We start from the raw sequence: 22,625 nt of genomic DNA on the forward strand, positions 1-22,625 counted from the left end.
GCTGACAGCCAACAGGCTGTGAACTCAGATGAGGGTGCCCAGCTGGTGGGCCGTGCCGCGGGTGCTTCCACACTTGGGTGGCGAGCCCGGCGCCCTGCTCTGGCCAGCTGCCGCATCGCTGCAGCCAGGTGTGTGGCCACGCCCACTGCCTGCACACAGGATAACCCATGTGTCCTCTGGTCTGGTGGGCACTGCCCAGCAGCAGCAAGGACGAGGTCCAGCTTACCTGGCCTGCTGTCGGGAGCCACACTGCCAGTGTGTGTTCGTGAGGGCTAAGAACTGGCCGAGCCGCTCTGGCGGGATGACCATCCCTGCGGCATGCTGGCGGGGGAAGGCCTGCTCTGGGTGACTGCAGGCTGTGCACCCATCTTTACTTCGAGGAGGGAAGAGGCAAGGGACAGGCTGGAGGGTGATGGGGGACCCTGCTCCCAGCTGCCCCAGCGTGGCCAGGCAGCCGCAGGGCAGGCAGGCAGGCAGGCACAGCGGCCGGAGACCACGAGGCTGCTGCATGGCCAGCTGCAGGGCCCTGCTGTGCTGCCGTGCTGGGCTCCCCTGAAGCAGAGCACAGCGGCCCAGGCACAGGTTGGGAGCAGGACAACCAGCACCCAAGGGTGGGACCAGGGGAGGGTGCAGCAGGCAGGGGCCAGGAAGCAGCCAAGGGCGGGCGGTGCAGCCCAGGTGGGGCTGTAAGGGCTGTGGAGGCCACCTGTGGCTTTAGCAGGCCTCCAAGGAGCATTGGGGGTGCAAGTTAACCCCAGAGCATGTCAGGGTCAGGTGCTGGGCGGATGGTCCAGCTGCGTCTGAGCCCCACTTTGGCCGGTGACAGAGCTACACAATTAGGAGGAACTGGCCAAAGTAAGCTGGGCAGCTCCTGGGGCCAGCAAAGGCAGGGCCCTCCGCAAAGGGAGTCCTGCCTGAGGCTGCGTGCAGCCCAGCCCTGCCGCCCCGGCCCCTGGCGTGTGCTGACTGGGGCAGGCCGGACGGTGCGTGACCCAGCGCCCAGTCCCTGCCCAGCAACATCTCAGGAGGAACTCGGCTCCAGTGAGGCCTCGCCGGCTGAGGGGGTGGGGGTGACGCCGCCGGCTCCCAAGTTCAGCTGTTGCCTGGGGGACGGAGGGGGAAAGGGGCCTGCTGGTGGCCCAACCCCTGGACAGCGCACTGCTCAGCAGGGGACACCCCTTCTTCAGGAGCCTGAGACCCAGGGGACCCGCAGCAGGGCCCACCTTCGAGCTGCTGACTACGGGGTGGGGGGTGGGGACAGCAGACAGCGCCAAGGCGTCAGGGAGGCAGAGCAGCTTCCACTCACATGGAAACGAGAAATAGAAACCCTTTTATTGACACGGTTACATGTACAGCTTATCAGCTAAGCACACCCACATGCAACTGAGCGCTAAGCACAAACCTACGGACAGCGGCGCCGGCTACTCGGTTCCCTGGGTCCCAGTCGTTGCGGTCACTCAGCTGGACGTTCGTCGGTGACAGCAGCGTCTGGAGCTGAGTGTCACCACCACGCAGGCTCGCAGATGGCCACGGGGCCCCATGGGGGGCACAGCCACGCAGGCGGGAGGCGAGAGCCGTCCATGCGAGGCGCCACCACGCAGGGCCCGCCTGCTCCCAGGGCTGGTCCCGAGCAACAGGGAGGGAACTGTTTCTGAAACGTCCTCAGGTCTCCCTGGTGTCCAGTGGGTCTCCAGTCTCCGGAAGGTGCCGGTCCTCCCCGGAAGCATCAGCTAGTCGACTCCCGTTACCAAGTCCTACGATCAAGTGTGGCTCCAAGTCCAGGCTGCTCCCTCTCCTTCCTCCGCTCCTAAGCGTCTGCTGTTGCTCACGGATCTTTGGTCGCAAGAAACAGGCACCGCGAGGCAGGCGCCGCCTACATGATGTACACCTTCTCGGCCTGGGAGAAGTGGAAGACCTCTTTGGTTCTCGGGCAGACCACCTTGTCGTCTTGACGGATGGAGAGCAGAGACTGCGAGATAAGACGGCCGCGTGAGGACAGACCAGTGACCCAGGCACCGAGCCCCGCCCACCCGCTGCTTCCTGCGGGAGGAGCCCCCCGAGCCCCGCCCACCCGCTGCTTCCTGCGGGAGGAGCCCCCCGAGCCCCGCCCACCCGCTGCTTCCTGCGGGAGGAGCCCCCCAGCCCCGCCCACCCGCTGCTTCCTGCAGGACAGAGCACACAGTGACCCAGGCACCGAGCCCCGCCCACCCGCTGCTTCCTGCAGGACAGAGCACACAGTGACCCAGGCACCGAGCCCCGCCCACCCGCTGCTTCCTGCGGGAGGAGCCCCCGAGCCCCGCCCACCCGCTGCTTCCTGCGGGAGGAGCCCCCCCCAGCCCACCCCCCGCGGACCCGGCTCACGTTGTAGCCGTAGACGTAGCCGTTGGGCAGCATCATGGGCGGGTTGTTCTCGTTCATCACGTCGCCCGAGATCTTGCAGACCAGGCGGGAGTTGGCGCAGTGGGCCATGGGCAGGGGCTGCGCCAGCTTGTTCAGGGAGCGGCTGCACACGGGGCAGTCGGGGCTCCGGGAGCTGCCGTCCTCCTTGTAGCACTGCCTGTGCGGGGGTTAAGGAAGGGTCACGGGGCCGGGCCCCCCTGCACGCAGGCCCCGGCAGGAAGCAGCAGAATTCTCCTCCAAGGCAGAGAGACACGGCTCAGCAGGAACGCAGCCGGAGGCCGACGGAACCAGAGGCACAGCCCACATGGGAGCAGCCCACCGGTCCCCACAGGCAGGGCCTGCCCAACGGGCCAGCGTCGTGACGAGCAAGAGGCACACAGCCCTGATGGGTCCTGAGGGGACCCCGTGCACTCGAGGGACCCACAGACCAGCGCGGGGCCCGGGTCAGCTCTCTGGCCCAGGAGGCTCCGCTCTGGGGAGCATGCCCACTGGGACAGCAGACACCGCAGGCCCGGAACCCACCGGAAAACTATTCTAAATGGCCCAGTCCCGGCTGCCAGAGGACAGCACGCTTGCTCTCCATGGAGGGGGTGTGTGGCAGGGCAGGTTTCTACGACGGCCGGCGCCCCCTGGGGGGGGGGCCAGTACATGGACTGCACGCGTGACCAGGGCAGAGGCCGCGAGGCACAGGGCTCCCGACACAGCCCAGAAGGATACGGAGTCTTTATGGCCGAGAGGCCGGCCTGCAGGGTGAGGGTGAACACGGAGTTGTTCCCCAGCTGGTGCAGCCGGTAGTTGTCGTACCGGAACTGCTGGATCAGCATCCTCCACCGGGCCGGGTCCAGCAGGTCCTGGAAGGGAAGGCAGAGCTGGGCCACCGGACGGGCCCCTCCAGCCCACGGGCGCTCAGAGGGTGGGGTCCCACGGCCTCGGGACGGACAGGTCTCCATGAGCCGGCAGCACAGTGCTGAGCAAGCCTGGAGCCTCCTGCTGGGAGCAGAGTGAACGGAAACGCCTCCTTCCAGGAAATAAAGCTAAGCCTGGCCGCTGTCTGCCCCTACAGTGATCAAGTTTACACTCAAAGGCTGTGTGTGGGGGAGGGTGGGGGCACAGATGAAAAGGGAGATCCCTGACATCAACCGGGAGACCTGTCAGGTGCACGACACCCAAGCCCAGCGGCCACCTCGCCGCCCTCCTGCTCTCATCCAGCACAGGGCCCACGCTGGAGGGCAGCTCTGTGCCTCCTCCCGGCCCTCTGCTCAGGCCTCGTCCTGCCTCGCGTGTGGCCATCACACGCCGGGACTCCCCGCCAGGCCAGGCAGCTGCACGCGGCATGCGCGTGGTCCTCCAAGCCTCCCGTTCTCCCCGGGACTCCGCAGCCTCAGCTCTACGCTTCCCCTGCTGGAAGCTGCCCGCTTCCCGGGCTGGGAACCCCAGGCAGCGCTGCCACCAGGCCCCGCAGGGAGGAAGGCACAGGCCCCCGCGCTGGAAGCCTGCTCCCAGGGCAGGTCGGCCTTTCTTGCCCACGAGCTTCCCCTAGAGCGGGGCTGTGCGTGGTCCAGACTGCGTGTGGGCTCACCACCAGGAGCGCCAGGACCGTGACTCTGACGGGGAATTCCGTCGGGGAAGCTTCCAGATGCCCTGCAGAGGGGTGGGGCCGCCAGAGGCTGGCTGGCACCCTGGGTGTGGCCCCGCCTGGGATGGGAGAGGCTGCAGGGGAAGCGCTGGGCACAGCGGTTTCAAGGTCCAGACAGCAGGGCTGGTTCAGCCCAAGGAAGGAAGTCACTTGGGTCCCAGGGCACAAGCAGGGCGGGAGGAGGTGGGCCGTGGGGAGGGGCTCAGAGCTTGCGGCCCGCCCCTTCCTGACGAGCAGCGTCCACTCCCACCCCCACCCCCAGCCTCCAGGACACGGGCGGCTGCACAAAGCACAGGAGCGGCTCTGGACGGGGACAGCGGAGGCGGGAAGGGGAGCCTCGGTCTGCAGACGACGGTGGAAAGGCCTGCGGGCTCGTGGGGCGCCGTTACCTTGTAGGGGGAGATGTGCGTGTCTGGCGGGAAGGCCAGCATGCCCATGACCTGCCGGACCTCGTCCAGCTGGCTCCCCTCGGCCTGGCTGAAGTGTTTCCGGGCGTGTCTACAAGACAACGTTTGTTCTTCACCGTTTGCACTCCTCTCAGAGCCTGAGCTCAGGCTACGCTCAGTGACCTGGGCCGGGGTCTGCGGGAAGCGAGCGCGCCGGGGCCGACCCCACCCGAGGGACCGGAGGGACCGGGATGGGACAGTGGGAGATGCACCGGTGAGTCCCCCACAGAGACACCGGAGACAGTTACGCAGCCCCCGGCCCGAGCCCTTCCGGGACCCTGGTCTACACAAACCGAACCCCAAGGACCTCACTGCACCCGGACCCGGGTGACAGGACGGGTCAGCCCTCCCGTGCGTGACTGCCCGTCCGGACCCCGGGCGCCCATCTCGCTGCGCACCTCACGGCGTCCAGTCTCTTGTTCTGCCGGATGAGCTCAATGAACTCCTGAATCCTGAGGCTGAACTCCAGGCAGCTCTGAGGGCAGAGACGAGACGAAGGCTTAACCGTGGCGCCGCGGAGCCGTCGCCGGGCCAACCCCACAGACCAGCTTGATGCTGCGCACAGCGCCCCAGGCAGGCCTCCACCCGGCCGACCGTCCGTAGCCCACGGCTCCAGGGCCTGTGGCTCAGGGCCCGGCCTCTCCTGGCGCAGCCTCGGCAACGCATGGTGTGAGCAGCACTGCCGCCCTGGCCCAGGCCCTCGGGACAGCGGGGTGGACCCCACAGGTGTGACCAAGGTGAGACGCTGCCAGCGTCACCGCAAGGCTGCTGGGCCCCCAGCAGGTCAGGGTGTGGGGGACAAACGTCCTGGGTGAAGCAGGTGCCACGCGGAAACAGCTCCCTCTCTGCATGAGCCCTTCTCCTGCCCGCTCCTCCCGGGCGCCAGCCTCAGAGTCACAGAATCAAAGCCACACCCACCCTGACCTGCCAGGCTGTCCCACACCAGGACTGGGGGGGGGGGGGGCAGGCTAGCCCTGTGCCGAAGCCCAACCCCTGGCACCTGGCAGGAGGAGAGGCCAGAAGGTGGCGTCTTACATGAACAGGGGGTTGAGCAGGTGCAGGGGCCGCCAGGGAGGGGGGGGGGCGGGGGGGGGGGGAGAGGGGGGCGCGGAGGGGGGGCGGGGCACACAGACAGCCGGGGAGGCTGGCCTAGGCAGAGTGTGAGGAGTCAGGAGCCCCAGGACTGGCCGAGGCCGGCTGCGTGTCTGACAGGTGCCAGCCCACAAGCCGCACATGAAATTCTGGGGGCACTAGCACCCCACCAGCAGGGCCCTGGTACAGACACCCGAACAGTAACGCCGAGATCTCAGTGACACCCAGCCCTGTGGGGGGAGGGGAGCAAGAGGACTTGTGCCACCTAAGGCGACAAGCTGGGGCGCCGTGTCCACGCCATTTCAGGGACTCCCAGTGCTCCCAACCAGGAGCGGAGTCATGGGGACGGCGCAGGGCAACGCCTCGTCTCCCCGCATCCTTGGAGCCTCCCAACACCCAGACCCCAGGGGGGCCTGACTGGGGACTGCCCACAGCAGGTCAGGTCAGCGCCCCCCACTCCAAACCTGTTTACCGCTCACCCGCCCGAACCTCCTGGCTGCAGGCAGCCCCAGCTCAGCAGTGACTCAAGCCCCATCCCTGTGCCACGGACCACGTGGCACACCATGGACGCGCGGCCCAGACCCTGGGGCCAGCAGGCAAAGATGCGAGAGCCACTTACCTGGTGCCCACACGCCACTCCCCAGCAGGCTCCCTGCTCTCGCCCTTCCCCATGCGCACGGGGGGCCTTTCCCACACCCACACCTGACCCGCCTGGGTGAGGCAGGTGCGGCAGGGACCCGTGGGGAGAGAACGGCCTGCCTCCCAGCCTCTCAGGGCTGGAGCCCCAGGGGGCACCACGGACAGTGGGGCTGTGGGTGGCGCCAGGGACAGCTCCGTGCACTGACGCGCTCTATCGTTTACGAGGCGCTTTGCTCCCAGATTCACTTTCAAACACAGCAGCTCCTGACTCGCCTCGTCTATGGTAATGTTGACGAGGGGCCCAGGAACAGGCTCTTCTCTGCACCCATCACCCGAGAACAACTGTCCCACTGGTCAGACCCGCGAAGTGTCAGGCGAGGACCGACTGCAGGCTGCTCGCGGGTGACTGTCATGGAAGCACCGTGGTTGGGTGATCAAGAGCACTGACCACGCCTGTACTGCCGTGGCTTCCAGACACGCAGCGCCACAGGGCTCTGCGCACACGGCCTCAAGTGTCTGGAGACCCCGGCCAACGTACCAGGCGCTAAGCTGGCACCTCCAGCTACGTGACACTTGAGCCTCCGAGCGCCTTCCCTCCTCCAGCCTCCTGCCTGCCCTGCAGACCCCGCTGGCCCTGGTGTGACCCTCCCGCCTGCGTGCACACATGTAGAGACCGTCGGGTGCCCTGATCTGTCAGTCGGTGTCTGTGAGCGTGTTGCTAGGACGTTAGGGGTCTTCCAGGCATGCTGTGTGTGACTGCTCTCCAAGTTCACCGGCCGCCGGGCTCGGCCTGGCCCGCTCGCCCACACTAGCTGCGAGGCCCATCTGAGAGCACCGAGTGGCGCCCTCGCCAAGCAGCCGTGGGTCCGGGAGGCAACGGGCTCGCAGGGACAACCTGTCCAGACGGAAGCCCATTTCCTTCCGACCCGGTTCCCGCTCTGCGGGCAGCACGGCTGTGGGAAGGCGGGGGCGGGGCGGGCGGGTGTTACGTACCAATTCTGGCTTTCCTCTTATGGTTTCCATACCAAGATCCTCACTCTCCTTAGGGGAGCCACTGGCCACTCTACTTTTCCGTCCCGGCTTCGCGTCATGCTCGCCCTGGCGGCCCTGAGTGGCAGAGAGTGTCACCCTGGCTGGTCACCATGTGCACAGACAAGCTCACACGGGAGGGGGAGGCGCTCGGGTTAGAAAACAGGAGACAAGGCTTTCTAACGGAGGCGGAGGGTTAACACGGGGAACGTCCCTGCGAGCCCCTGGAAGCACCTCTCCACAGCATATTTCACTGCGACGGCTTAGGGTCCGTTTACAGCTGCTGTGGGTCTCAGTGGAGCTGCATTCGCGAACCCCGCCTGGAGCTCTGCACCCTGCAGGCGGACACCAGCTTCCTGCAGGCTCCCTCGACCCTGACGATGCAGGCGGGCGGGACGGGGCTCCAACCCCAGCGGCGCCCAAGCTGCTTATACGTGGCCGCCACTGGCTCCCCACACCAAACCCGGCAGCCCCGCAGGTGTCCGGAACTAAAACTCCGAATCAGCCGGTGCAGGTGGCACCACCTCAGCCCCACCCACCGAAGCCCCGCCCGAAGCCCCACCCCTCCGGGAGCCCCAAGCACCTTCATCTTGCGCAGCCGGGACTTGTTGTCGTGGCACCAGGCCAGGCAGGTGGCCGTCTCGCGCCTCTCCAGGGATTCCTCCACCTCTTTGGCCGTCAGGAACATCTCGATGTTCACCAGGTCCTTGTGGGGGGGGCAGCGGCGCACGCTCAGAGCACGGACCCCTGCACCCGGACCCTCTCCCAGGGCCCCATACTGGCCCGGCCAGGACCCCTCTGGTGGCGCGCAGGGGTCTGCCCAGGGCAAGGCCGGGCCAGAGGTGAGCCCCGCGCCCAGCAAGCCCTTTGAACCGGAAGGAGCTGAGGCTGGCCCGCCCCACCCTTCACAAGAAGCCGGGAAAGCCCAGCGGCCCATCCCCTCACTTCCTGTTGTTCCCGAGGACCTAAACTGGAGGTTTTCTGAAAGGTGGCCAGAGGGCTGGGTGGTGGGGCTCTGGGAGAGCCCAGCCTGCAAGGCGGCAGGACCGGCACCAGGCCAGGCAGAAGGGCCCCGGGGGCACAGGCCGCGCACCCAGGCTCGGGCGTCAGAAAGGCGCCCTGGAGGGAAACGGACACTTAGTCCGACAAGAAGGCCCTGTGCGGGACCCCGGGCCCGGGCCACGTCCCGACGGGTGAGGCGCTGTCAGGGCTGAAGCTCGGGAGGCAGGGGGTCCTGGGGGGCAGTGTATCGCTGAGGGGGAAGGGGCTCCCCGAGGGGCTGGGCCCAGAACGTCCCTGCAGAAGGCAGAGCACCAGCCGAGGTGGTCCCCCCGGGACATACGGTTGAAGACAGCGCTCTCCAGGTGCAAAACGTGGCCGTTTAGCAGAGTGGGTCATGGGCAGCGCCGTGGACCTGGGCGGGACCGGGCAGGCACACGCCCTGGCTCTGCCCCTGTCCCACCGGCGCCAGGGGAGGGGCCGATGGAGAGCGAGCCCCGCCCTGGAAAAGGTCCCACCAGCGAGAGCAGCGCACAGCGAGGGGGTGTCCCGAGAGCCGGGCGCTCCTCCTCAGAGCAGGCCTCGGGTTCAGGGGCGGGGACCCGCGCGGGGCGGCGCGGGGGGGGGCCCAGGACGCCCACCTCGATGCCGCTCTGCCGCGCCAGCTTCACGGCCGTGTTGTAGTAGCCGCAGCGCAGCAGGTGCTCCACCATCATGCGGTCCATGCGCTTCCGCTTCCACAGGCTGGCGGCCGCCGGCTGGTCGCTGCTGTGCTCCTTGAGGTGCTCGATCCTGCGCTTGCACAGCTTGGCGCTCTCGTCCTCGGCCTGGATGGACTCCACCGCCTGCGACGGGGCAGGGCGCTCAGCGCGAGGCCAGCGGCCTCCCCACCCGTGCGCCCTCCCTCCCTCCCTCCCCCACCGCGGTGGACCCGCACCCCCGCTGGCTGCTGCTTAGGTGGTCCGCAGGTATTGCTTAGCCCTGCCACCCACGGAATTCAGTGTCACGGCTTCCTAACCAGACCTTTTATCGTCACAAACCGACCTTTCTTTTACAAACCCTCCTCCTTAGCCAGTTTTGTTCAAACGAACACAGCTGCTCTGCAACGTCCTAGCCGAGCCGTCCACACAGCCCGCCCACCGCCAAGTGTGGCAGGCGAGTCCGGGCACCCCCTTCCCAGTCGCCACTCTTCGGGGCAGCGGGCTGCTCTTTACAAGTGCCTGCCCCTCCCCCCCCTCGCTGCTTTTAAGGTCCATCTCAGGGTTTCGCCGTTTTGTTGACCGCTTAGGCCCCCGTAGGGCGTGAACTGGCCCTGCTGTGTCTCCGCCCACCGCCCGGCCACTACCCACGTCTGCTCCCGCCTGCCCTCTTCCGGACCTCTGCATCCCTGCGCTGCTTCCGGGGCTCCCGAAACCGCAGCCCACCTCCCGCTCACTCCTTCTCACTGCAGCTGTCTGATGCACAAGTGCTCGAATGTGTCATAAGCAAACGCTTGAGTTTTTCATGTCATTTCTTTTTTCATTTCTTTAAGTTTTATTTGGTTCTTTTGAAACTGAATCACTTGGTCTATTTTCTGCAGAAACTTTCAAGCTGTTCTTTAGTCCTTAAACACAGCGAACCAGGGTCTCTGACAGCTGCCGAGTCTGAAGTCTGTGCAGGCCTCGCTGCACTGTCTCCTGCCCGTCCGCGGTGCCCCGGGTGCCTGCCCAGCACGCGGAGGATGGGACACACACCTCACACCTCAGACCTGCGTTCACTCTGCCTGGCGCCCTGCGGGACAGCTAGGCCGAGTGGAAGGGCTGCAGTGCCTTGTTGGGGGCCTCCACTCCTGGGCACCCTCAGGGCCCCAGGTCACTGCCTGCCAGGCCCTGGAGGGGCTCCACGGCCTCCGCCCCTGCTCCCCTTGGGCCCCTGTCCTCCTGGGGAGCCCTTCTTCTCAGTTCTTTGGTATTTTAAAGTATCACAATCTTTGGGTTGCCTCAGGGGCACACCAGTGCCAACGCCCTACCTACCAGAAACAAAACGCCCACGTGCTGTTCTAGGTGCAATTCCAAATACACCCCGCCCCATCCGGCCTGCGTGGGCGTGGGCACCCTGGAGCCAGCATGGCCGGGCCCCAGGAAGAAGGGACGGGAAGCTGGCCTGAGGCCGAGTGCAGGCGGCAGGGAGGGCCGCCGGTCAGCACAGCCTCCCGCTTCGGGCCGGGCCCCAGCCCTCTCTGGACAGCGTGGGCGGGCAGGCCCAGCCCAGGACCCACCTTCCTCTTGAGGACGCTGAGCTTCTCCACCACGCCATCCAGAAGGCTGACCACAGAGTCCACGGCAGGGCAGCTGCTCAGCGTCTTCTCCAGCTCGGCCACCACCATGGTGACGTGGCTCGTCTCACGGTCGATGTTCTTCTGAGCAGCTCGAAAGCGTTTGTTCAGGGTTTCGTAAGGCACCTGGAGGAGAGAGGGGTGCTGACCCTCCAGTGCCCCGGGCACGACCTTGGGGCTCTGGTTCTCTAACCCTGAGACCCGAATGGAGGGTCCCTCGGGTTCCTGAACGCAGACACCAACCCAAAAATGGAAGCCGCCCCGGCCGGGTGGCTGAGTTGGTTGGAGCAGCATCCCGTAGCCAAAAGGTTGCCGGTCCAACCCCCAGTCAAGGTGCGTATCGTATGGGAGGCAACCGATGAGTCCTTCTTCTTCTCTCCCCCGTCCTCTCTTTCTAAATTCAATAAACCATATCCTTGGGTGAGGATAAAGAAATTTAAAAAGCAAACCGTCCCCACACCCACAGAGCCGACAGGAACGGGGATGCCACGGCCAGCTTCGCCGCTGGGCCTGGAGGTCCAGAAAGGAAGCAGGAGACGCTGTGATCTCACCTGCAGTCGTCGCCAGTCCCCAGTCCCGCGATTTACACCCTAAGGTTAGAGTCAACTTTACCTGTTTACCTTCTGATGAAAGAAATCACTGGGGATGTGGTGCATGTCGGGTGCAGGCACCCACTGCTGCACAGAATCGCAGGTGGGCCTGAGGCCCAGTGTCCACGGGGTACAGCGCTGGCCCACCCTGGGGTCACGGCACCTCACGCTCCTACAGCTGCAAAACTCCACCTCAGCACCCTCCTCTGGGCTGAGCCAGCCCCTACACCTCCACTCACGCACCTCCAAGTGGCCCTGACCCGTACTTCCTGCCCCACCCCTCCCACGCAAGGACTGGCCTGCACTGGCCTTCTGCCACCCACCCTCCCCACCAGTCTGGCCAGAGCCCAGGACCTTGGGCGTGTCCAAGGTCAGGGGTGTGGCTAGCCCCGCCCCCCAGGAGCTCCCAGAGACGGCCTCCCTGGCTGTGTGGGTGCTGAGCCACGTGGCAGCCGCTCCTGCCAGCTGCTGCTCAGCCTCCACCCAGGGCACCCAGCCCAGCGCTCCTGCCCTTCCCACAGCCACCCTGCAGTTCGGTCCAGAGCTCCTTCCCTGGCTCCTCCTCCCCAAAGGGCTTTGGCCAGATGAAACAATGGGATTCCAGAGACGCTGAGCATTCCGACCACAGCCAGCCATCACCGAGAGCGAGCGAGGAGACGAGGGCGGTCTCAGCCGCTCAGGGACCGGGGCTAGCACCCACCAGCCCGGAGGAAGACGGCTCCCAGGAAGGCCTCAGCCAAGGAAAAACAAACAGCCAACGAGGCGAGACAACGGAGACATGAACAGCAGTGAAGAAAGAGCCCGATGAGGGACAGGCTAAAAGAATGTGGTTAGCCTAACGGGGAAAACATATTGCCTAAATAAACGTGGGGAACAGGGCTAGAAATGAAAGACTTTGGAAGAGTTCAAACTAAAGTAAATGAAAATGTCTCCCTAAAAGCACAGGCAACACAATCAAAAGTGGCCAATGGGACCCCATCGAACTGCAACTGCCGAGAGGGAAGCAGCCCAGACTACAGAGAACTCCTACAGCGCAACAAAACCCGGGCAGAGGTCTCCACGGACACTTCAGGCCCCAGGCCGGACCCTGCACGCTGTGGCGGGCGTAATGGTGCAGCTGCTGTGGAACCGGGCGTGACCAGCCCTCCCGCTCGTGGGGGCACAGAAGGGGGACACCCGCATACACTTCCTAGTAAGCCGCCTCCACATAGATGGATTCCCAACCTCAGAGCAAAGATCCTGTTTCCAGTGGGTTGTTGGTCAAACTGTGGACGGGACACCCAGGGACACAGAAGGCCAGCTGTGCAGTCCACACGGGGCTGCTGGAGGGTCCCCGTGCCCCTCACAGAGACCTCTGCAGCCCTTGCACAGAGCTGAGAATGGAGGAGCCCCAGTGTCCAGCTACGGACAAAGGGCTCAAGAAAATGTGGTCTGGCCTGGCCGGTTGCTCAGTGGTTAGAGCGTTGGCCCTCGGTCCGAAGGGTCTGGGGTTTGAGTCCCAGTCAAGAGCATGTACCTGGGCTGCAGGTTCGCTCCCCGCCCTGTGGGGGCATGTGCAGGAGGCACCCAGTCAGTATGTCTCTCATGGATGTCTCTCTCTCCGCCTCCTCCCCTCCCTTCCACCATCTGAAAAAAAGCGATGGAAACCATCCTCTGGTGAGGATTAACAGCAACAAGAAGACAGCACGACCTAGACACGGTGGCTGCCGCTCAGCTCAGCCTTCACAGGCAGGACACCCTCCCAGAGGCTGCAGCACGGCGGACCTGGAGAACATGGTGCAAACGAGCCAACCCGTGCAGCCGGCCCACTTCCATGGAGCCCTAGAGCCAGTCCCATCCGGACGGAAAGGGAGACGGCGGGTGCCGGGCCGTGGAGGGTGGGGAGCTGCTGTTGAATGGTGCCATGGACCCACGAGCCCCCATAATTCAAGTTGAAATCCTAGCCCCGACAAGATGGGGCCTCTGGGAGGTGGTAAGTCACGAGGGTGCAGCCTCATGAAGGGGATCAGTGCCTTAGCAGGGTCCCGAGGGTGCTCCCTCTCCGCCACGCCGGCCATCTGCAACTGGAAGCGGCCTCCCCAGAACCAACCATGCTGCCCCGACCTTGGACTGCCAGCCCCCAGCCGCGGCCTGTCTCTGGTAGTGGCCGCAGCCTGAGCTGCTCACACCGCTGTTGTGGCTATTCTGGGTCCCTCGCATTTCCCTAAGAATTTCAGGGTTGGCTTGTCAATTTCTGCAAAAGAACCAGCTACAATTTTCTTATGGCTTGTGCTGAATCTGCAGATCAACTTGGAAAGTATTGCTATTTTAATAGCAAGTCTTATTCCTAAATATTTCATTCTGTTTCCTTTTTGATTTTCACTTCTAAGGTACAGAAATGCCTCATATACGGACTCTGTCCTGCTTGTTAGTTCTACGAGGCGTGCACTCCTGAGAATTTTCCACGTCCAAGAGCATTTCACCTGCGAATAGCTTTGCTGTTCCTTTTTCCTGCCCTGACCAGGCCCCCAGGACGTAGCACAGCAGCGGCGAGAGGGACACCCGTCGGTGCCTGATTGCAGGCAGAGCGTGGTTCCAACTGCGGGTTTTCAGATGCCCTGACCAGGCTGAGGAAGCTCCCTGGTTTGTTGAGTGTTTCCGTCATCGGAAGGTGCCCAGTTCCGCCGAGTCCGCATGCCCGTCAGCGAGGCGAAGACAGTGGCTCTGCCTGGGCCGTTAGGACGTTGGCGTGTTGAGCCAACCTTGCATTCCTGTGGCCAGGTGAAGCCAGCACTCCTTTCACTCCCTGGTCCGATTCGATTCTCTAGCATTTTGTTGGCGATGACTGGCACCTATATTGATTCACGCTGAATAATGGTCACAGTTTTCGCGAGCTGTCCGTGTCTGGTTCTGGAGTCAGGGTGATACTGACGTCACAGAACAAGCTGGGAAGCGTTCCTTCCTGTGTTTGGAAGAGTGGGTCGAGGACCCAAAATAACCCTTTAAGGGACAGAATTCACCGGTGAAGCCATCTGGTCCTGGGCTTCTCTTCAGGCAAAGTTTCCTTTGAATCTCTTCAAATGTTATAGGCTATTCAGGCATCGGTTTCTATAGGATTCAATTCAGCACATTTTCCCGTTCGTGCCCGTGTCCAACTCCACGAGAAAGAGGTCTTGGATCTTCCTCTCAATTTGAATCAGCTCTTTCTAGTTCACATTTGGTGGGTTTTTTAAGTTGTTATTTGCTTTTAAATTCTGATTTTACCTTATCTGCTCAACCGGAGACCTAAGTCTGTCTGACTCAGATCTACTTGTTTTTTCCTTGGTAACTGGTCGCGTTTCAGCTGTTAAGATCATGGGCGTTCTCCAGCCAGTGATCTGTTCTCCAGCATTCCTCCCTCCCCACCCCAACCCCCACCCCTGCCCCAGTGGCTCTCAAAAAGAACCCTTCCAGTTTCCATAACTGAAACGGGTCCTGGCAATGCGCGGCTGAGACCTGCACAAAACATCTGTGCTCCCACCGGCGCCGCACGCCCCTCCCACGGGGTGCCCAGCTCCGCGGCCTCTGCAGTGTGTGCTGGGGCTTTCTGACGGTGTCTGCTGACAAAGAAATGCATTTCACTCGTCATCACAATGCCTTCAGCCATTTCTACCAGCACAGGAAGGACGGACTTCCCCAATGGCATGAGGCCTTTTATCTTTCCCGACTGAGAAACTCAGAAGAGGCTTCTAAACATCTGTCACAAAGCCAAAAACATCTCCCAAGGCGCTGGCGTGGGCCCGGCAGGCAGTACGCGTCCCCGACGCCCTGGAGAGCCGCCTCTGTTCTGGTGTGTGCTCGGGACAGCCTCCGGCCCGGTGGCTGCGTGCTGCCCTGAGCTGACCTTCCCAAGCACGGCACTCTCCCCGAGGGAGGCTCGCCACGGACAGCAGCGGTTCAAACCCCCGTTTTAAACAGGCTCCTGGAAAAATGACAGGTTTCTGGCCAGTGTCAGGGGGTGTGATGAGACCAGCTCAGAAGGCAGAGCGGTCAGCTCCTCCACTCGCCTCTCGGTGCTTGTGCGGCCGTCCCAGCACTGCCCGCGGGTCACCTGCAGAGGCCTTGCTGGGCCGCCGGCCCTCTTCAGGAAGGGCCCTGAAAGTAAAACACGAGCCCCATCTCCCGAGTCAGCGGGTGCGCACAGCAGCATGGCGCCAACCCCTGCCACCACGGGCAGGGCCAGGCCACCCTCCAGCAGTCCAGCGCCCCCCACCGAGGACGGCTCACTGACCAAATCCAACACAAACCCTGTGGGCACCCGTGTCGAGTGGCATAAGTAACACCAGCACAGCTCACGTCCTCGCTTTAAAAAGATGTTTATTGATTTTAGAAACAGAGGAAGGGAGAGGAGGAGAAACATCGAGGATGAGAGAGAACCTTTGATCGCCTGCCTCCCACACGCCCCCCCTACTGGGGATCAAGTCTGCAACCCAGGCATGTGCCCCGACCCGGAATCACACTGGCGACCTCTCGGTGCACAGGACATGCCCAACCAACCAAACACACCGGCCAGGGCACTTCCTGGCTTTTTATCTACTGTTGTTTGTTTGTTGGTTTTGGGGGGATTAATCCTCAACTGAGGGTATTTTTCCCCATTGCTTTTCAGAGAGTGAAAGGAGGGGGAGAAACAGCGACGGGAGAGAGATACATTGCCTGTTGCCTCCTGCACCTGCCCCACCAGGGTGGGGAGCAAACTCGCAACCTAGGCACGTGCCCTTGCAGGGGAATCGAACCTTCGGTGCATGGACTGATGCTCTAACCCAGCCGCGGGCAAACTACGGCCCGCGGGCCGGATCCGGCTGTTCTATCCGGTTCTCTTGCTCTCCCCTCCGCTCCTTTACTTTGAATTTATATTAGTTCACACAAACACTCCATCCATGCTTTTGTTCCGGCCCTCCGGTCCAGTTTAAGAACCATTGTGGCCCTCGAGTCAAAAAGTTTGCCCACCCCTGCAACCACTGAGAACACCAACGAGGGCTACTTTTTAGATAAAAAAGATAAATGGGCCCTGACCAGTGTGGTTCAGTGGATAGAGCATCGGCCTGTGGACTGAAGGGTCCCAGGTTCGATTCCGGTCAAGAGCATGGACCTTGGTTGCGGGCACATCCCCAGTAGGAGGTGTGCAGGAGGCAGCTGATCGATGTTTCTCTCTCATCAGTGTTTCTAACTGTCCCGCTCCCTTCCTCTCTGTAAAAATCAATAAATAAAATATATATTAAAAAAAATATACATATATAAATGGAAGGCAGCCACTTTCCGTCAAGGTTGTTACTGTAGTGCCTCACACCCCTCTCTGGTGTCAGGCAGGGCCCAGCCCTTGCTGCCGCTTCCTTGTTACAGGGAAGGAATTTCTGACCAAGCGCACACCGGCAGGGTGCCTGCACAGCTGCCATGCGTCTGCCGACAGGAACAGGCGGCCTCCTTCAAGGCGCCGGGGACGCCGCGGCCCGCGGGGTGCTGTGAGCGACGGGCTGGGTGCATTTTCATGCGCCGGTTACCGTGTGACCTCTCTTAGTCACCGCCATCCTTCCCAGCTAGTTGGCTTGTGTTTAACGGTATGTACACATGTGACGTCTCGTCCACCCTAACAGTGACGTTTGCTTCCGTTTGGATTCTTACTGCGTTGGACAGGATTGCCAAAGTAATACTGAACAGTCTACTTTCCAGTGAAGAGTTATTCCTTCTCTGCGCCCCAGAGCTTTAAGCCCCGGTTAGAGAGACAAAGCAGCAAATGCAGGAGATGGTGGGTTTTCCAGCTTAAGTCCGTGACCTCTGGGAAGGGACTTTGGGCAAAGACCAGAGCAGGCGAGCGACTAGCCGTGTGGCATCTGGGGGAGGGTTCTGGGCAGAGCAAGCATGTGCCAAGGCCTGCTTCTGCAGGGAGGCCTCAGTGGCTCAGTCCCAGGGCAGCAGAGGGGGGGAGGGGACAGGGAAGGGACAGCAGGAGGGCCTGGGGACACTGCAGCTCTGGTTCCAACCCAAGGAAGACCAGAAGCTCCCAGAGGCAGGATGGAGGGCAGAGAGGACCAGCAGCTGGAGAACAGGGTTCCGGATGGGGCAATCAGAGCGGTCAGAGGGGGAAACTGAGGCAGCGGGGAGCACCAAGTGCTGCAGCAGCGGGCAAGAAGGTGTGGGCCCCGGGCACAAGCTGACGGGACGGGCAGTTCGCCCACCGGGTCGGGTGGTGAGGGGACGAGGTGAGGAGGCTGTGTGCTGGGGGTGGGGGTGGGGGTGGGGGCGGAGGCGGGCGGCCGAGCACCACCTGGAGCCTGTGGGCCGCGGTCAGGACTGGGGCCAGACCATCCGCACAGCTGGTGCTCTCCTCTTTACTCAGGGACGTCACTTTCCAACCTTCATCGTTGGCAGGGTCACACACGTCCCTTTTCCTCCCACTGGCCCCCTAGCCCGTCCCTGCGCAGGCGAAGTGTAACTATTAGTTTGCAGTTGTCGAAACAGCAGACAATTCTTTTTTTCACAAGTTTTCAAAATAATGGTCTCCAGGTAGAGACTCTGGGGCGTGCTGCACCTGACACACCGCCAGCCCCTGGGCCTCACGGCAGGTCAGCCCCAGCCCTCCCACCGTCCCACACTTGCCTCGCCCTCATCCTGGTCGATAAAAGCTCTGAAATGTACTGTCCACGCGTTCAGTGCCTCCCTCCCACCACCGGGAGCCGCACCAGGTCAGGGACTCACTTGCCTTTTTCTTTAGGACACTCTGGCACCCCCACAGTGCCCGCGCTCAGAGGTCCCCGCCCCCCCCCCCCCCCCCCCCGCCGCCGCCCCAGAGCCGCGGGGGAGTCTCCGCAAGGCCTGTGCCTGGAGCCCAGCCCGCACCCTCTGCCTCCCTGTCCCCTGTCCCCGCACGGTGAGACAAAGGCACCACAAGAGGACCCGTCGGGGAGTGTTATGGGGAGCGCAGGAGAGCAGAACCCCAAAGCCAGGGGACTGGGGCTGCGGCCGCTGCCCGCTGGGGGCCAGCACTGACGCGGAGAGCTGGGCCTCAGAAAGCCCTTCTTTTCCTGACATGACATTGCTTGAGAAAACACTAAACACAGCCACCTGCAGCGAGCGAGCGGGAGGCCTCTGCTCCCAGCCTGCCCTCCCCGGAGGCTCGCTCAGGGCAGACACCTGTGTCAAACCTCCGGGCAACGTGAGGAAGAAAGAGGGAAAGGTGGCAGCGGCAGGATCAGCTCGGCTCTTCCCAGAAGGCCTTTCACCTGCGCTCCGACCTGCGGGTCTGGGAGGAAAAGGCAGTGTGGGCCTGCTGGTGGGGAGGAGCCCAGCGCGCTGAGGTCTGACAGGCTGGAGGCTAGGAGAGGAAGGGAATTACGCTTCAGGGGCCGTGGACCTGAGACCAGCAGTCGGCACCGTAGGGCAGCCACCCTTTGAGGGAGGGACGCCTGACTTTGTAAGTAAAAAAGCCTGCAGGAGGAAGAAGTGAAGACCCAGCGAGGCCACCACCCAGGACCCCGCACGCCAGCAGCAAAGCCCCCACCCCACCCGTTTGTCTCCTATGCCCACACTCCATGCTCACCGGTGTTTCTCCAACTAGAGACCACGTACCCCCAAATCCAGCCATGGCCAGGTTTGGAAAGCTGCCCGCAAGCTCCAACCTTAGGCACGTAGTTGTCACCCAGATTCTCTATGACAAGCTCAAACCCAGGCTTTGGAACTGCAGGCAGCACTTGGTCAAAAGACTGTCACCAAATTAAAAGCACAATTTACACATTCCGGTAGAGAAGTCCTCTACAGACCCACGCTCCCCCGCCTGCGCCTGTGAGGAGGGGACGGGGGGTGGGTGGTGGGGGGGTGGGGGGGACTGAGCTGGGCTGCTGAGATGAGGCTCCAGGTGAGGACGGAGGTGGGCCCAGTAGAGACTCGAGGAGCCAGGTGGCCCGCAGGCCAGTGCCAGGCCCCTTCTCCTGGGCGGTGAGGACTACCCAGTGTGGGTGATAATAAAGGCCTCTAAGACACTATTTGACATCAACGATTTGAAGGAAAGAAATAAAATATACCAAAATATTAGTGGGATGATTAGCAGAATAATTTGGGAGAATAAACATTAGCTACTTTTGTAATCAGAAAAAACTATCAAAAACGAAACTAGTTCAAGATACTGGGCTAGGCACCCAGGTTTCTGCCCTGGCCGTCCGTGGAGGCCTGAGGGCATGACCTACACCCGACACCCAAGGGCCCTCCACGGTAAGGACACAGCCAGGGCCCGAGCACGAGGCTGTGCCCCCACCCCAACCCTTCTAGGAACATAAAAACCAGCCCCTGAAGCCAGATCGGTCCCTGGTTCTCATGGGTGATTTCACCCCAGGGCACATCGGGCCGGGTCTGCAGACCTGAGGCCACACTACTGGCATCTGGTGGGTGGGAGCCGGGCGTGCTGAGCATTCTACAACCCCCACAGCAAAGCAGCACCCAGCCAAAAGTCTGCAGTGGTGGAGGCCCGTGCCATCCACAGCACCGGGGCAGGATCAGGTGCCAGCGAGGTCAGGTGCCAGATAAGGGCAGGAGCAGCAGCACCTCACCACAGCTCCTTTCCCTTCCTGGGGACTCAGGAGCCCCAGGCCCTTCGGCTGTGACACACCTGCCCCAGCTGCAAGTGTGAGGACTCCCATCCCCATTGGCCTGCGGGACACACGCCCTTGGAGCAAGAAGCACAGCAGCACCATTCAGGACCCAGCTCCCTGCCCTCCCTCCTTCTTCCGGCATTGTGTCCCCACCCTGTGCCCGGACCCTGCAGGGCTGCACAGCACGGCTCGGCCATCAGCTCTTCCAAAGTCCCGCTAACTCTATGTTAACAAACATCCAAATCAAAGACCCCCATCCCAGGGAAACGTCCTTATCCACTAGGAATCAGTCCTTCTAGGAAAACATTGGCTCGGCAGTGACGCTGACACGTGTCCATAGAACAGGAAGGACTGAACGGGCCTAAACCAGGGAGCAGGCGGAGGAGGCAGGGTCTCTAACTGCCAACACTCTGCCTTTAAAATCCTTCTAAAAAAGAAGTTCCACTTCTTCACAAAGCCGGCGAGCTCACGTGAAATGACTCGCACCGTTTCTTCACCTGTGTGACTGTGCACAACTATTCCCATCACAGGCTACTTAACAACTGCGGGATCAAGCCACAGCGTGACAGGGGAGGAGAAACCATTTCCTGTCTGTGTTTCTCACAGTCACCAGCCAGGGCCAAAAAGGACCACCAGTGCTGACCTTCGAACCTCGTCTATCAGCTCAGATGACAACAAGATGGTGGGCGAAGACACAGGCCAGCAGGTAACAGTCCTCACTAATGGGGGGCCTCGGTGGGCCGCACGCTGACACCCACACCCTGACAGGGTCCCCTCCTGCCCGACCGCTGGTGAAAGAAGAGCAGGGCCCGAGCCCAGCCCGGCTGGCTCCCGTCGGGTCTCTTCTAATACGAGGTTCCCCCATTTCACGCTCAGGTGACAGCGGAGCTGCCAGTACATCGCAGAGCCTGAGGCCTCCCAGCAAGTGGTGACCACAGGGGGCAGGCCTCCCGGCCACCCTGCACCCACTACCACGCCCACTACCACCGGTCACCTCGGAGGGGGACCCAGGGAAGGAATCCAGAGCCACTGATACTGCTCAGCCACAGCTCTCCCCGGGGGGCTGTGCCCTGACCCCGGAAGGAACTTATCCCCAGGTGCTCCCACCAGATCCTTCCCGGGCACAAGCCTCCTGCTGGGAACACCATTTCACCTGATGGAATGCGACTTGGCTGAGGGGCCACCCAAGGTCACCCAACCGGCCACCAGGTGGCAAGGGCTGTATTTCAGGTTTGGTAACCCCCCCGCAAAACGGGTTCCCATTAGCTAGTGGGGCTCTCCCTGCAACTCCCCTAATTAGTGACTGGAAGCCCACACACACCGCCTTCCGACACAGCACACGGAGGGAGCTGGCCACCCGCGACCCCCCACGCAGAACCCCGGCCTCCACCCCGGCCCCGTCACCAGCCCGCCCGCCGCCACGGCCGTCAGAGGGCAGCTCAGGCTGGTTCCGACGCCGGGGCCACAAGGCGGCCTCGGAGGGCGAAGCCGGCGGCGGGCTGACCCGCTCCCCGCCTGCCACGAAGCCCTCGCAGGCCGGGCGGGACTGCCGCCACCACACGCCACACCTGCGAGGCCGGCCCCACACCCCGCCGACCGGGAGAGCCCGGCCCCCTCGGACCTCGCAGACCCGAACCCCACAGACCCCAGAGGCTCTACCCGCAAGCCCCGCAGACCCTGGGAAGCCGGACCCGCACACCCCGCCGCCCCGCAGGCCCCAGACCTCGCTACCCCCAGGAGCCCGGCCCCCCGAACCCCGCAAACCCGAACCCTGCGACCCTATACCCGCAGGCCCCATAAGCCCTGCCCCGTGGACCGACACCCGCTGGCCCCGCCGCCCTCGGGGAGCCGGACCCCGCAGAACCGCAGGCCCCAGACCCCGCCGCCCCCGGGGAGCCCGACACCCCCGGACCTCAGAGACCGGCCCCGCAGACCCGGGGAGCCCGGCCCCAGACCCCGCCCTTCGTCCAGGGCGCGCCCCACCCCCCGCCGCCACGGCCCGCCGGTCCCGGCCAGGCGCGGCCGCCCACCCGCAGGCCCACCTTGAGGGTCGGGTACTCTTGCACCTTCAGGGTCATGGAGAGCTGGGCGGCCGACTCCTGCACCGCCATCTTGCGTCGGCCAAAACATTAGCGGGCGGAGGGGAAGCGCCGCGCGGCACGCCGGGTAGTGATGTTGCGGAGCGGGGCGGGGCGGGGCCGGGTGGGCGGGGCGACGCGTCCGCACCAATCGTGTCCGCCCACCGGCCCGGCGGCGGAAGAAGGCGCGGCAGCGGCGTGCGCGCCGAGAGGCGTCCAGCCCGACCAATCACCGCCGGCCTGTCTGTCGTTCAGCCAATCAGCGGGAAGACCAGTTGGGCGGTTCTCTCCTTGAACTAGGGGCGGGACAGGATGGCCTCTTGGCCCCTGGTTGCTCCCGACTGTTGGGCCGCCGTGGTCTGTGCGCGGGCCGCCGTGGTCTGTGCGCGGGCCGCCCGCAGCACCCGCGGGTGGAGAGAGATGGGAACGGAGTCGCTGGGGCTGGGACCCACGCGGGGCGCGGCTGTGGGGGCGAGTGGTGTGGGGTCACCCGCGGAACAGCCCTTAGAGACTGGGACCCCTCGTGTCAGTGACTCTCCAGGAAGTGACCCCCTAGCGGCACTGGTCCTCCGGCGACGTGGCCAAAATTTCTGCAGGCCAGCGGCTGCGTGTCAGCGTCTGCGCCCCATGTCCAGGTTAACAGCTGCTGGAGTCGCATTGGAACCCAGGTTTCCTACTGGAAGAGAAAAGGCGGGTATTTAAAACTAATCTGCAGGGAAAGCAACTCCCACCGCAGAAATAAAAAGTTCATTTCCCCAGGATGGGGCATGGGTGTGCTCTAGCAGAGTGAGCCCCGCATTGCGTC

General features: G+C 63.2%; 1 protein-coding gene across 3 annotated transcripts; it reads right to left on the minus strand.

Moving 5' to 3' along the window:
* Positions 1 to 1,309: 1,309 nt before the first annotated feature.
* On the minus strand, positions 1,310 to 21,914 carry MAEA (macrophage erythroblast attacher, E3 ubiquitin ligase). Of its 3 annotated transcripts, XM_080671663.1 has the most exons (10): positions 21,785 to 21,914; positions 10,499 to 10,681; positions 8,883 to 9,086; positions 7,826 to 7,948; positions 7,207 to 7,320; positions 4,881 to 4,957; positions 4,426 to 4,534; positions 3,118 to 3,251; positions 2,362 to 2,557; positions 1,310 to 1,969 (listed from the first exon to the last, which is right to left on the minus strand). In XM_080671663.1, exons 1-10 carry the CDS (start codon positions 21,851 to 21,853, stop codon positions 1,874 to 1,876), a joined length of 1,305 nt encoding a protein of 434 aa, XP_080527789.1. In that variant the 5' UTR covers positions 21,854 to 21,914; the 3' UTR covers positions 1,310 to 1,873. The 3 variants fall into 3 exon arrangements, with proteins under 3 accessions (XP_080527789.1, XP_080527790.1, XP_080527791.1); XM_080671664.1 differs by lacking the exon at positions 7,207 to 7,320; XM_080671665.1 differs by lacking the exons at positions 4,881 to 4,957; positions 7,207 to 7,320; positions 7,826 to 7,948 and having other exon boundaries at positions 1,316 to 1,969; positions 2,362 to 2,553.
* Positions 21,915 to 22,625: the final 711 nt, after the last annotated feature.

Source organism: Plecotus auritus (genome assembly GCF_963455305.1).
Source record: "Plecotus auritus genome assembly, chromosome: 1".
Classification (NCBI taxonomy): Eukaryota; Metazoa; Chordata; class Mammalia; order Chiroptera; family Vespertilionidae; genus Plecotus; species Plecotus auritus.

Excerpts from the sequence above, each read along its gene's own strand:
- MAEA (XM_080671663.1), bottom strand. The coding sequence starts at position 21,853 with ATGGCGGTGCAGGAGTCGGCCGCCCAGCTCTCCATGACCCTGAAGGTG. Across the intron at positions 7,949-8,882 it reads CGCGGCAGAGCGGCATCGAG|GACCTGGTGAACATCGAGAT; the intron begins GTGGGCGTCCTG and ends CCCCCCCACAAG. Across the intron at positions 1,970-2,361 it reads GCTACGTCTACGGCTACAAC|TCTCTGCTCTCCATCCGTCA; the intron begins GTGAGCCGGGTC and ends CTTATCTCGCAG.